The 15,430-nt window shown below is 35.3% G+C and overlaps 2 protein-coding genes across 4 annotated transcripts; both read right to left on the reverse strand.

Annotated features, from left to right (window-relative positions):
• Positions 1-778: 778 nt before the first annotated feature.
• Positions 779-10,169, reverse strand: LOC306845045 (transmembrane protein adipocyte-associated 1 homolog). Its single transcript, XM_079377569.1, has 11 exons — positions 9,992-10,169; positions 9,211-9,388; positions 7,309-7,441; positions 7,132-7,218; positions 6,409-6,481; positions 5,714-5,793; positions 5,009-5,119; positions 4,863-4,923; positions 4,669-4,771; positions 3,689-3,769; positions 779-1,877 (listed from the first exon to the last, which is right to left on the reverse strand). Exons 2-11 carry the CDS (start codon positions 9,372-9,374, stop codon positions 1,625-1,627), a joined length of 1,146 nt encoding a protein of 381 aa, XP_079233695.1. The 5' UTR covers positions 9,375-9,388; positions 9,992-10,169; the 3' UTR covers positions 779-1,624.
• Positions 10,170-10,932: 763 nt separating this feature from the next.
• LOC306845046 (E3 ubiquitin-protein ligase TRIM39-like) lies at positions 10,933-14,976 on the reverse strand. 3 transcript variants are annotated; one of them, XM_079377572.1, is made up of 3 exons: positions 14,780-14,976; positions 14,286-14,466; positions 10,933-12,929 (listed from the first exon to the last, which is right to left on the reverse strand). In XM_079377572.1, exon 3 carries the CDS (start codon positions 12,909-12,911, stop codon positions 11,472-11,474), a length of 1,440 nt encoding a protein of 479 aa, XP_079233698.1. In that variant the 5' UTR covers positions 12,912-12,929; positions 14,286-14,466; positions 14,780-14,976; the 3' UTR covers positions 10,933-11,471. The 3 variants fall into 3 exon arrangements, with proteins under 3 accessions (XP_079233698.1, XP_079233697.1, XP_079233696.1); XM_079377571.1 differs by lacking the exon at positions 14,286-14,466 and having other exon boundaries at positions 14,780-14,955; XM_079377570.1 differs by lacking the exon at positions 14,286-14,466 and having other exon boundaries at positions 14,794-14,946.
• Positions 14,977-15,430: the final 454 nt, after the last annotated feature.

The raw sequence follows: 15,430 nt of genomic DNA on the forward strand, positions 1-15,430 counted from the left end.
TGAAATGACTAAAACTAAAACTGAAACAAAAATGTATTAAACCTATAAATATTTTAAAAAGCACATAAAGTTACTAAAGCTAGCATTAAAATGAAAAAAATAAAATAAAAGCTAATTTATCATTAAATCCTATAATAGTAGGCTATATAAAAAACTGAAAATTGTACATAATCAGGCCCTCTTTCTGTCCATCAGGTATAAAATCAAGTCCCAATGGCATTTTTGTTGTTGAATATTGTTTTTCACTATAGTATTTTTTTATTATTATTATTATTACATTTGAATGAAATTCATTTATTTACTTTTCCTTTTCTTTTATCTATTCAGATTTTCTTTTTAGTTTTTGTTTCTTACAGTAAATTTTAGTGACATATATATGTATTTCCTTCACACAGCAATGGTGTTAATTTATTTATCTAGAATGTTCAAATTTAAGAGAAACTGTTATTTTAGTGAATAATGTAAATTATCCACATCCGCTGACGTCGAGAGTTCCGGTTTGTGAAAAATCACTTCACTCACGTCCCTGGAAGTATTTTCCAAAATAAAAGTCCTCGGTTGTCCGTGTGGCTCTCTGCTGGACTTAAGTTCAGTGTTCGTCTGACTAAAATGGTTTCTTATTTTCTGCTTTATAACATTGATAGGCTAAACAAAATAAATACCCTAAATATAAAAATCATATTACATATCATTTACAGTGGCATTTCAGTGCAAAAATTAAAACTTCAAAATTAAATTTCCTTAAAATCCACTGTGAAAAAAAACACACACGCATCTCTAAACAGATACAGTTTATTAATAAACATCTCTCCATGCTCAAATCATCTTTAAAGAAAAGAGAAATAAGCAATAAGAAACAAGCATTTTTAAGATTTTTTTTTCTGTGCACCAAAAAAATTGAACGAGTGGTATTTTATCAAATAAAACAAAGCGGGTCAAATGCTCTCTCTCCCAGTATGGTCCTTTCTCTTCACTTTCTCCCTCATGGACTGACACGAAGAGAAGCCTGACTTGAGCCGGTGCCATTTTCATTATCAATTAGAAACATGAACAAAGGTCAAGATCACAATTTAAGCTTTCACTTTAAGAACTGAACCCAAGACTAATGATGACAGGCTAAAACTAAATTCAGCAGATAACTAAAATAAATAAAAATCCAAGGAAAATTCTTTCAAAACTATGATATAGCACTGAGAAATAAATGTTTTTACAAATTTCTAGATGAACGCTCAGCCCATATGAAGCATATGAACAGAGGCAAGGTAGATTACAGGGTCCTTAAGACTTCAAATTAGCAATCAAACGAGCCAAATCAGTGCAAAACAACCCTAATGGCAGAAAATGAGCAGATCTTTTGCTGGTATCAGTAGCATAACATCATGAAATCATCTAATGGCGATCGATTATGGTTTCAGCAGAAATATATTACATTATGCACATCATATAAAGTTGCTTGCCGTACAGATCCGAACACACAAATGTAAAATTAAGAGCATTGGTGTTACACAAGGAATGTTGAATTCATGGAATACAAATGAAATCGATCTTAAATAACAGCACGGACTGGGAAAGTGTTTCTGAACAAGGTAGTCCATGACGAGCTGGAGTCAGTGTTGAAGTGTGTTCAGGCGTTGAGGGCCCTCCAGCGGTCGCTGTCGATGCTGTTGATGCTGTTGATGCTGTGCGCTCCGCCGAACGGCCCCGACACCACGTCGTCCAGATACGCTCCGGAGCCGTCGATCTGCGTGCTGGAGTACGAGCCGTGATCCAGATCCTTCCGGCCCAGGCCGGAGGACGAGGTGTTGGGCAGGTGGACGTCCGAGTCTTCCGGCTCATCGATTTGTGACTTGTAGGAGAAGAGGATTTTGGGCTCGGAGCTGAAGAGAAACCAGGAGGAAGCATGAAAAAGACTGGCGTCTTGTGTGTGAACACAGCATTACAATAGTTACACTTTAGACAGGATGCCACTGATGTTCTTCTTATGTAGATCAGGTGGAAGATTCAATACATTTAAACAAGTTTATTCAAATACATTAATGCTTTTATTCATCAAGGATGCATTAAAGTGATCAAAAGTAGCAGTAAAGGCATTTATGATGTTACAAAAGATTTCTGTTTTAAATAAATGCTGTTCTTTTGAACTTTCTATTCATCTGTGAATCCCGGAAAATAAAACATATCACAGTTTCCACAAAAATATTGAGCAGAGCAACTGTTCTCAACATTGATAATAATCAGAAATGTTTCTTGAGCAGCATATTAGAATGATTTCTGAAGATCATGTGACTCTTATGGAAGCCCATTTCCACCATATTTAAAAACAATTATATGTATTGTAATTATGAGTCAAAATTATTAGAAAAAGTCATAATTACCTTTAGCTCATAATCATGACTTCTCATAACTATGACTTAGTCTCTCATAAGTTCAACTTTTTTTGTCATAATCAGGATTTATGTCATAATTATGATTTATGTGGCAGAAATAGGTTTCCCTAATTACAATATAATGAGATAAATAAGGACAATTATGTGATAAGTCAAACTTCTGTCATAATTATGACTTTTTACCTCAATACCGGCGTTTATGTCAAAATGACTGCTTTTTAACTTATTATGTCTCATCTCATAATTGCAACTTTTTAAGTCATAATTATGATTTACCAAAGCATGTTTTTTCTTATGAGGTGGAAATGGGTTTCCATAGACACTGAAGACTGCAGTAATGACGCTAAAAAATTCTGCTTTGCATCACAGGAATAAATTATGTTCTACAATATATTCACATCTAAAGCAGTCAAAAATTGTAACAATAATTCACAACATTACATTTTTAATCACATAAACGCAGCCTTGGTTTTTTTTCAAAAACATTAAAAACTCTTAATGACCACAAACGTTTTGAATGGCAATCTTTTTATGCTTTTAATGTTATTGAGGATATGTTATGTATGAATTATTGATGTACAAAAACCAGATAGTATTAGTGGCATCCAAATAAAGTGCATCAACGTGATATATCATTTTGTACAAAATGTCTAAAGCCACAGTGACTGTCGGTGACATCTGTAACCGTGTTTTTAAAAACTCTTTTTGCACTTCAATACATTTTGGGTTTTATTTTTATTTCTAAAGGTTCGGAAGAGGGAAATAACCACTTTTATCCTCTCTTGGTATCAGAAGTGCTCCGACTTTTTTGGATCATTTCTGTAAAATTCAGTTTAAAACTATCCAAACAGAAAGGACTTCCATAGACGTTCAATGGAACGAGTAAAAGCTTGTATAATAATATGATGGCTGGCCACATTTGCTGAGGGCAGTGATGTCTTTAAGGTGGTGTTTAGTGCAGTCTTATCATGGACAACTGCATTTCTCTTGCTCTTTTGAAATAAGAGTTTGACATGATGGCATATAGAAACACTCACAACTCAAACCTTCCCCAGTTCACCCTGAATGAGGACTGCTTTTGGAGCGTGAATTAAAAATAAATCCTACAAAGGTGCAGAATATGGCATTTTAAGGAAGTTGAAGCCCACATCAGCCTATTCATCTGCTCTGTGAATACAGTCCCTCAGTTCCTCATGCAGAACTAAAGCATGATAATATGACAGGAATGAGACTGTCTAGAGATGCTGGATCGACTGACACGTCTAATATCCTGTGACTGAATCACAGGTGGAGCTACATACCCAAAGAATCCTTTGAGGAACGTCACATAGATCAGCGGAGCAAAGACGGAAAAGTACAGGAATGTGGTCACATCTACACAGCTGCAAACACAGAGAGGAACAGATACAGTTTAAAACCATTCATAATCTGGCATCCGTTACAATTTACAGAGAATTCATTTGTAGCATTCTGAAAAAGGTCAAATAAATATTATGATATCAAATTAATGAGAAACATTTAAGGTTTTTTAGTACGTATTTTAGTATTTAAGCATTCTCAAATCATGAGACGAAAAATAAATTCATTTCTCAAACTTTTCACTCACATTTTATGCAAATAAGACAATGTATATGTATTATAATAATATATTAAAAACAATTAAATTAGTAGAGAATGCTATTTTTTTCTGTCTAAAGAGCATAACATATTGCCAAATATTCGTATATAAATATAGCAGATTTTTTAAAATTAAACTAGTTCAAAAATATCATTAGGAAATTGCATTATATAACACTAACATTTCTGTTAACTGGCTTATCTTTTAACATGCAAAAGTATTCCCGAGTTAAAAAAAAAACACAAGCATGCCATCATTTATTTAAAATATATATTTTTTCATACTAAGTATACTTCAAATCCATTAACATATCTATTTACATATCAATTAAAACTTACTGATATAAAACTATAATTCAACTTTATTTGGAGTATTTCATTAACGCACAATGCACGTTTCTTAATATTGTGCTTAAAATGTGTTTTAATATCACTATTAATAAGGAGTGTATGATCTCTGTATAATATCAGTCTTTAAATGCATGATTTTTAAAGTGTCCCTCAAGTATACTTGCAATAGTTCCACTTTAGCAGAATCAAATAGACTTCAGTGTATCTTTAGCTGGACTTCAGCACTATTAAAGTGCATTAAGCACAAAATCAGTATTAATTAGTATATAGTTTTTCACTAGGGTAGGTTTGACAGTCAGAGATGAATCCTCACCACAGGCCTTCGATGATGTCGGCACAGAGCAGCGCGCTTCCCAAACCCTGAACCAGATTGAGCACGGACAGGATGGCAGCGTACACGTAAAAACCCCTCTTCGCTGCGGCACGAGAAACAGAAACACATTCACATCATTCACCATCATCTGAATGATTCCTACATGAATCATGATGAACACTGCGCTTACTCACATGGTAACGAGATCCTCTCTCTGACTGGAGTTTTAGGTAGAATGACTATCAGGGAATACACCTTATATCGCAGAATAAAACATTAGTAATTCAACATAGAAACACAAGATGGTTTCATAAGAAAGGAGAAGTAATTAACTAGATACCAGGAAAAAGAAACAGGAACTGGCCAACCAGAAGTGGCGCCCGCCGTGGCCGTAGATGTTGAAGTCTTTGGCGGAGAGATGTTTGTCTGGGAAACGAATCTCCAGAGTCCCCTGAGAGAGCAAGAGACAATAACTCACTGAAAATCACAGCTAAGTGTGTTTTGTGGCACTTAAAACTCCTTATTTATCAGTCTGAATTAATCAGAGGGGTTTCTGAATTAACATCCAAGTCAACAGATGTTTTGTTAAGGATATACATTCAGCATATTTGCTGTAATAAATGTATATGTGACCCTGGACCTCAAAACCAGTCATAAGTTTTCCATTGATGTATGGTTTGTTATGATAGGACAATATTTGTCTGAGATACAACTATTTGAAAATCTGGAATCTGAGGGTGCAAAAAAATCAAAATGTTGAGAAAATCGCCTTTAAAGTTGTTCAAATGAAGTTCTTAGCAATGCATATTACTAATCAAAAATTAAGTTTTGATATATTTACGGTAGGAAATTTACTAAATATCTTCATGGAACATGATCTTTACTTAATATCCTAATGATTTCTGGCATAAAAGAAAAATTGATAATTTTGACCCATACAATGTATTGTAGGCAATGGCTACAAATATACCCCAGCGACTTAAGACTGGTTTTGTGCTCCAGGGTCACATATAAATGTGTAATGAATGGCTGTTGTATAACACACCTGTGTGATGGAGTAGGCCAGAGACAGGACCGCAGTGATGGCCAACACACGCTTGATGCTGGACTTGCTCTCCAGATGGCCTGAGCAAACACAATCAGCAAACACGACACTTTAACAGGAAGTGCAGCACACACTAACAGACCCTTTGTTTTCATGGGCTCTCACTGCACAGCAAGTTACAATGCAACAGGTACTTTTAGAAAACATGGAAATCACTGTCACTAGCGTTGCGTTTGTCAACTAAAACTGCAAAAAAAAAAATATATAAAAAAAGAAGTTTTAAGGACCAATTCTCACTATTCCTAAACTATAGCATTACTTAAAATCATTAAAAATCACTTTCAATAATTTAAATACAGCTGAAATAAAAATAAAATAAAATATTAGACAAAAAAAACTAACTAAAAATGATAATAAATGTTGAATGCTGGCTTGGCAACTCACTAAAATTAATAAAATTACAAAAACTAAAATAAAGCTAAATAAAAATCTAAAAGAACAAATAAAAAATTACAAGCACATAATTTAATTAGTGAACTTAAAATAAAAATGACAACAGAAATATAAAAATAAAAGCAAATAAGAAGAAATGAGTTCATTTGTGATAGATTAATAATACTAAAATTACATTTTTGATTTTTATAAGAAACAGAATCACATTTGAAATCTGAAATAAACACAATGCAGGAACGTACCAAAAGCCAGTCCGAGTATGATGACGCTGAGCTCAATAGCCAATAAAAAGAACCTCGTGATTTCCCAAAGCACCTGTAAACACAGAAATCACTGATGAATCCACGTCATAATTACAGCACAATCCTCTCACTGTGTTCATTACACGCAGGGCTGGGCGATATGGCCGAAAAAATTATCACGATAAATGTCAAATCTTTATTTTTTCAAGTTTAAAGTAAAACCATTAATTTTCCATAACAAAATAAATATCTAAATAGAAAAATGTATTTCTTAGTTTCTGCATGTTCTAATGAGTGATATTGTTTCAAATCAAGAAACAGGTTTGGGTTGCCTGATAATATTATGAATAATAATAATAATATCACTTTTTTTCACTTAGAAATGCACGTTTGATAGTAGCTTGAGTTAGGATGTAAAGTTTTGTTCATTATCAAAATCCGTAACATCTGTAAAAATTGTAGCATCATGAGTCATTCCATTGTATTACACATTACTTAATTTCTGAACTTATTTGTTTTGTTTTCTTTGTATGCATGGATTACTTGGATTGTTACCGACATCTGGTGATAATTTCAAGTCAACAGCACTTTTAGAAATATATTTACTGGGAAAAATGGTGACGTGTTCAATACTTATTTTACCCGCTGTATATTACCAATTAAATCAAGATCAACAGAAGTCAGTGTGAAGTCCTCACTGAGAGGTTTTGTGTGTGTTTTCACCTTGTCTATGAGTGTGGCGGAGCTGGATGTGCTGACGGTCATGGAGACGATGGCTCGTGTGATTCCTACAGCCGCCACCACAAACACCTGCGCGGCGCGAGAGAACGAAGTCTATCAGAGCAAACCTGAGCAGCACAGCACAAACCTTCAGGTCACGCGGGACACTCTGCTGCTTACCAGGATATAAAACGCCACGAATATGGGGCTGGAGGTCAGACGGATCTTAGCGCGAGCAGAAGGAAGCTTCCACATCAGGAAGACCAGGAAAGCCACGTTTGGAACGAGCAGCATCACGTCCCAGTAACGAACCCTGACGGACAAACAGAGACAAAGAGTTACGAATCAGAGCAAAACAGAGCTTTACTGCTGTGACACGGTGTTCATTAAACATGTTTAGATTAAACAGCACAGAAAACAGCCATTTATTACTACAATACTAGACCACACACACACTCACACACTCACACACTCACACACTCACACACTCACACACTCACTCACACACTCACACACTCACACACTCACACACTCACACACACACACACACACACACACACTCACACACTCACACACTCACACACACTCACACACACTCACACACACTCACACACACTCTCACACACTCACACACTCACACACTCACACACACACACACACACACACACTCACACACACACACACTCCTAAAACTGGAATTTCAACTTTTCATGCTGTGATGGAAAGCACCTATTTATCCACACCACCACCTTCTGGGAACCAAAACAAAATGTTTAAGCTGAAGTCTTAAAACTGAAATTAAAAAAATATATATATTTTTTTTTAATAAAGCTAAAAAGAAATAATAAAATGCACAAAAAAAAAAAAAGGTTTGAGGCTAATTTTCCTCTTCAACAAGTTCTCTTCATAAAAACAAAAAGATATAAATGTATAAAAATTGTCATAGGTCTATACCAGCATATATATGTAGCACCTGCTGCAGCCAATTAAGATCAATTTTAAGCTTTATTTAAAGAAGAACTTCCAATAAACATAAAAACCAAACTCACTAATGAAAGGTATTAGGGAAATATTTGTTTATATAATGTTTGCGACCGGTCTAATTCTGTATATTAACCTGATTTGAGACAACTTATACATTATCAATCAAAAGAAATGTAACAATGAGAATATTATTTTGTCAAAGTTTCATTTTTGGTGAAGTTTGAAAAGGATTTTCTCTGACGTTTCCTTACAACATACAATAGATAACCCAACACAATAGACCTACTGTTTTTCTTTCTACATAATTTGCTGATTTATCATTTAAAAAAAAACAAGGAGAGGAAGTTGTCATGAGAAGCAGCAAACATCTGCTGACTCTGAAGAGCCCATGACATCCTCTTAAAGACACACAAAACTATTCTGAGCTCAGAGACGTTCACCAACACAAACATCCTCAAAGGAACGAAAAACCCAACTGTCCCGGGAGAACCAGGTGTGATTTTTAATCAAATTACAGAGGACAGTCCTGTTTGATAGAGTCAGTACAAGCACAGAAACGAAAGCAGAACTGAAAGCTCATGTTATAAAAATCCTCCAGCACTAAAATCACATTTCACGCGCCTCACACAAGCATCTACTGTTAGATCTAACACAAGATCTTCTGTATCTGAGAAAAACTACATGCATTCAGGCGTTCAAACATGGCACTGCAGTCAGAAATACAAAATAAAACCACATGAAATCACAAATCCTTCACTGTCGCTTAATTCAACTGAAAACATTCCTTGCAAATTTACAGCAACTCCATATATCAGACATGCACATGCCATGTAACAATACATTGTATGGGTCACAATTATGCATTTTTCTTTCATGCCAAAAATCATTAGGATATTAAGTAAAGATCATGTTCCATGAAGATATTTTGTAAATTTCCTACCATAAATATATCAAAACTTAGTAATATGCATGGCTAAGGACTTCATTTGGACAGCTTTAAAAACTATTTTCTCAATATTTAGATTTTTTTGCACCCTCAGATTCCAGATTCTGTTGCATCTCAGCCAAATATTGTCCTGTCCTTAATGGAAAACGTACCTGGAGTGTCCGATGTCGTCGTACAGGATCTGCAGGCATTGGTGTGGTTTGGTGATGTTGTTCTCATGGTCAGGGTTGAATTCAGAGCTGTTGTCCGTGGTGGGAAACACACTGGTGTTGGCATAATGGAGCAAACTTACTGCATCAGTCACAGTCTCCAGCATTCTGGATTAAACCTCTGCAAAACACACAACTCCTTCAGTTTACACGCATACTGACAACATTTATGACATACAAACATATATAATATACAAGAAACTTATTGGCATGTAAAGCACAGATTTCTAGGAGTTAACAGAAGATTAGATTCACAACCAAGACTCAACAGTTGAACATGAAAAGTAAGTTAACATGAAAACTGAATATACATAAAATAAACACTAATTAAAATATGAATAAATGCTGTAATAGTATAAATAATATTAAAATAACAACCCCACTTTGACAATTTACTGACTGGTTTAAATCAGGCATCAAACATTTTCAAATCCATTTATTTATTTAAAAAAATGTTACATTCTGTAAGAGTTTGGAATGTTTGAAAGGTAACAAAGTTTCTCCGCTGGAATGTGTGTGTTTACACAGATATGACGTTATATAACACACTCACATCAAAATGTGATCAATAAAGAGCACACACTGATCCAAACACAAGCATAAAGCGTCAGATATCGAGAATCTTCTGTGTTTACTACACGAGCGAGATGTGTTTACATTGTATCGCATCATATCACGCTTTTCTCACACAGCGCGCGGATATAACCTCAAAAACACAGCTCACCTTTAACTGCTGATGACCTCAGATCAGAGCCGGTGCGCTTCAGTATTAATGTGATCATAAGTTATTAGTTGAGGCATAATAACTCTCGTCGGGTTCTTGTTTACAGGCGGAATGAAACTGATGCGTCAGCCGCGACGCGCTTGTCAGATAAAAGTCTGCGTGAACGCGTATCAAAGATGGCCGCCATCTATGAACCCTTTCACAATAAAAGACTCAAAGAAACCGCTAAATACATATTTGTGTACATTTAATTGCTACTTTGATAGCTTATGCTGTAGTGCAGCTTCATTTCATTTCACATTTTTATTTTGCACTAATATTTTATTTTATGTGTTGATATTGCTTTGATTTGCACTTGTTTTGTCATATTACTTACATTTAAATCGTATTAATAAAATGAATGCACATCTACGTTTTATTAGTACCAAAATACTATTAACAATATATTTTTGCGATTATAATAAAGCACACTAAAATTTTACTTTATATAAAACAAAAACGACACCGAAGACCAGTCATCTAGCCGACATTTCAAAATAAAAGCCTGGCCGCCCCATTCTCGAAGTCGATGGCAGCCATGTAAGCAACCCTTCAAAATAGAAGACAAAAATTAAAATTCGTGCTGTCAAAAGATTAATAGCGATTAATCGCATACAAAATAAAGGTTTTTGTTTACATATGTATGTGTGCTGTGTATGTTTATTATGTATATATAAATACACAAACATGCATGTATATATTTCAGAAAAATGTTATGCTTATATATTAAATATATTTATGAATATAATAATAATTCCTTACATTTATATAGCGCTTTTCTAGGCACTCAAAGCGCTTTACATAGTAATAAAAATATAGACATGTAAATATTTTCAAAATATATAATGTATGTGTGTGCATTTATATATACATAATAAATATACACAGAACACACACATATTATGCAAACAAAAACTTTTATTTTGTATGCGATTAATCGTTTGACAGCACTAATTAAAATAAAAAATTTGGAGTTTAGAAAAAAAAACAATACGATATAACATTTATACAATAAATAGTACAGTATAATGCAGTATCTAGAAAAAAGTTAGATTCTACTGTTTATTTAAATTTAGACAGAAACAAGTATTAATACACGTTATAAGTAAAACACATCATAGAAACAGAATTAGAAATGTTTTAAATGTAATGTGGTCTTGTATTATTGAAGTTAAACAAATGTCACATGCTTCAATGCAACATCACATGCCTAACACATGAACTGAGGAACACTGTATATGATCAAATTAAATGCAAACAGAGTGCATGTCATAATCTAGTGTAGAACGATGCATTCAATCATAAGTGAACATTAATAACGTATTGCATCATAACATTATGACAACAGGATAAGAACGGATAAATAAGGTTTAAGAAATTATTTGAGCAATTTGTTGCATAAGGCGAAAGCAGTGCAGAAACAAGTGGGTTTCTTCAAACGTTAGTTGAGAGTTATGTGTGCTTTGGGTTGACCGGACATCATCCTTACAGCCAGATACACCGGGTGCGTGAAGCTGACTTTAAAAGTGTGCAGATGAGTTTTATCTCCACTCACATCGCTGATGCTGTAAAACGCTAAAGTGCCGCTACTAAAGCTAAGGCGTATCTCCATTCTCTTCAGAGACGGCGTACGTCTAAGCGGCATGTCCTTTCCTTTCTCGTACGCCCGCAGAAGGTTATCACAGTACATGAGGCACCAGGATCCAGAGCTGCTCTCCAGACCGCTACCAGAACCAGATCTAGGCAGATCGCCGTAGCACACGGCCAAAACCCAAGGACAACCTTCAGCCTGGAAGTTCCAGAGATGTTCTCCTCGGACGAAGCTCTGGGAGCTCAAAGCCTGGAAGAAACTGGAAAACCTCTGAGAACTGGCTGGATACGGCTGTTTGGCTACGCTAAAAGACACCGTTTTGAGGTCTTCAGATAAGACCAGGTTGGGATGGATGGTATCGGGGTCGAAGGTGACCTCGGATGGGTTGAGAACGACGCGTAAGGCCCTCTGAGCGGATCCAAGTCCGAGACGGAGTTGGGTGTTTTGGTGCTCGATCTTCTCACAGACTTTCTTCAAACTGCTGGATAATTCCAGATCGCTTGAGAAGTCCTGCAAAGGCTCGAGGGTCAAGCTGGAAACCTGGTTCTTGACGTCTCGGACTCCATCGATAAAACACGCGTCGTCCGTCTCGTCCATTAACGTGTTGACCTGAAGCTCAGCGGATCTCAGCGGCTTCTGGAGGTCGGACAGCATTCGCACTCTTATCCCAACAGTATCTTCTCTGGGTCTCAACTCGGCCTCCAGAAGCTTCAAAGCAGTCGAGTTGTAGGTCTTCACCAGCTCTGCTATCTCCTCCAATACACTGCTCACATCTTTCCTCAGATCTGCGTGTGCTGCTTTAACCGCAGCCTCTCTGGCCTTTTCCTTATTCACCAGATCATCTACTAGAGCGAGCTTTTCTTGAAGACTAGTTATGACGGGATTCAGTCTAGAACTCCGTTCATTGGTTTCATTCTCCACAAGAGAGCTTTTCCCAGAATCTGTTGATGTGGACACATCAGCGTCTTCTGAAGATGGTTGGTTATTGATTATCTTGTCTTCTGCACTGGATTGAAGTTCACCACTGATGCTGTTGGCTTTGTATTTCTCAACTATCTGTTTTAGTTTGATGTTTCTCGGCAGGGACTCTGGGCTGAGATGTTCCTGTCCACACACTGGGCAACAAAGTGCTTGATCAAATCCAGAAGTTTTGTCCCTCTCTGGTGTTTCCAGACAAACCAGGCAGAAACTGTGAGCACAGGGAAGAGTGACCGGGTCGAGGAAGAGATGGAGACAGATGGGACAGGTGAGCTCTGACTCCAAATAGCCCTCAGGAGACCCGTGTGCCATGATGACTGTCTTCGGTAACTGTGCAGTACAGACAGAGAAAAGTACAGTTACATAAATGCTCCTCTGGCTTTAATGCAAACTGACTAAATGTCTCCCAGTTCGGAGAGAAATGTGGAAAAACAGGATTCCCTAGAAGCCCATTTCCACCTCACAGGCAGAATTATAATTATGGCATCAAAAGTCAAAATTATGAGGCGTTAAGTCATAATAATAAGATTAAAAAGTTTAAATTTTGAGATAAAGAGTAAATTATCACAAAACGTAACTAAGCCAAAATTACGAGTCAACATTATGAGATAAAAAGGTCATAATTACTGATATTATTTGTTGGAATTGTGGCATAAAAATTCAAATTATGACATAAAATTAGAAATTCTGAGATAAAAAGTTGAAATAATTTATAAAGAGTTTATAAAGTCCAATTTGACTTTTTATGTCATAATTTATATCATAACATTTTATCTCAGAACAATGATTTAGCCAAGCTTAATTGTTTGGTACATCATAATTTAGAAAATGTCATAATTCTGACAATTCTAAAACAAATTGTGAGATGCTAAGCCATAATTATGAGATAAAAAGTCGTAATTATCAGATAAAAAAGTTGAAATTGAGATAAAAGACAATCTTCACAAAATGTCTAAAGTATGATGCTAAGCCATTATTATGAGACAAAGTTAAAATGAGATAAAAATCATAATACCGATATAGTCATAAATAAAAGTAATAAATATGACAAAACGAAGACATTTTCAGATTCTAAGTAATAGTTATTAGACAGTCATAATATTAGATAGTCATTTATTTAATTATGACATAAAAGGTCAAACATTTTGTCATAATTGTTTTCTAAAAATGTTGACTTTTTACATCATAATTTGTTTTTTAATCTCACAACATTGTTTTTTATTTCTGTTTTGCTTCAGAAATGATCTTTTAATATATTGATAATCGTCAATTTTGTTGATATGATGGCTTCAAACCAAAAGGATATCTTATTTGAATCTGTAAATAAACATCATTAGTGATCCTGGAGCAGTCTGAAGTCATATATTTGCAGCAATAGCCAAAAACACACTATATGGCTCAAAATTATAAATTTTTCTTTTATGCCAAAAATCATTAGGATATTAAGTAAATATCATGTTCCATGAAGATATTTCGCACACTTCCTACCGTAAATATATCAAAATATAATTTTTTTTAGTAATATGCATTGCTAAGTGCTTCATTTGAACAACTTTAAAGGTGATTTTCTCAATATTTAGATTCCAGATTTTCATATAGTTGTATCTCAGCCAAATATTGTCCTGTTCTAACAAACCATACATCAATGGAGATGATGCATAAATCTCACCCTCACACAAAACTGACCCTTATGACTGGTTTTGTGGTCCAGGGTCACACTTGTGGTCCAAACTAAAGCGACAGGACGCCAGCTAGCGGCCAGCTCTGAATCCTGTGGAAACGAGGCTCGACTTTGACACCTTCCTCTAACAGCTGGCTGCCAGTGAACCGCTAAGCCACAACACCCTTTCACGACATAAATCTTGCCCTGCGTGCAGAACAACAGCAGAAATCCTCTCAGAAAGACGTGGGCGCTTTTAGCTGTTTATGTGCAGCCATTTTCCAACATAAAAACCTGGATGTCTTGCGGAACTCGACGCAGATGCTCGTCGAACTGTGTTTACGGTCATAATAACTGCAACACAATATTGTTTTGATGTGAATGCGACTAATAACCTGCAGAGATCCGCTTTCCTGCATCACCCGTATATTACTGTAGCTATTAATACAGCGACTCGGATCGGTTATGGGTTCACAATATTTCATAAAGTGTTCGTGTAAGGTTTGTATAATGCACTTACCTGAGGACACTTACAGAGAGATTCAGTGCTGAGGAGGTTTGTTCATCTACAGACAGCAAGTGTGTCATTAGAGCAGCAGATCTGCATTTACAGCCATACACACCTTTATTTACAAACTCTGCTGCTTCCTGATGGTTTCTATCACATTCACTCAAATACAAACAACTGATGACGATGATGATGATGTACGTGATCACGCACGATGAACAGACAACTCTCTCTCTCTCTCTCTCTATATATATATATACAATACAGTGTGTGTGTGCAAAATTAAAAAAAATTATAAAATAAAAATGATAAAAAATTAAAAAACGACAACAATATCCATTAATAACCTATTAAAAGCTTTATTTAATTAAAAAATAAAGATTTATTTTTTTAAAAAGCTTTATAATTTAACAAAAATAATAAGCTGTATTCCTTATATAAGACTAACAAAGCCAATACAATACAAAAAACTCACTCTCTCGATTTCCCTCTCTCTCTATATACATATACACATACAGTTTTGTGTGTATAAATTAATAAAATAATATATTTTTTATAAAAAATAATAAAACGAGAACAATCTCCATTAATAGCCTATTAAATGCTCCCATTTAACAAAAAATATTTTGAAAGATGGAAGCTGCCAAAAAATATATTGCTTAT

The sequence above is a fragment of the Barbus barbus genome (genome assembly GCF_936440315.1).
Source record: "Barbus barbus genome assembly, chromosome: 25".
NCBI lineage: Eukaryota > Metazoa > Chordata > Actinopteri > Cypriniformes > Cyprinidae > Barbus > Barbus barbus.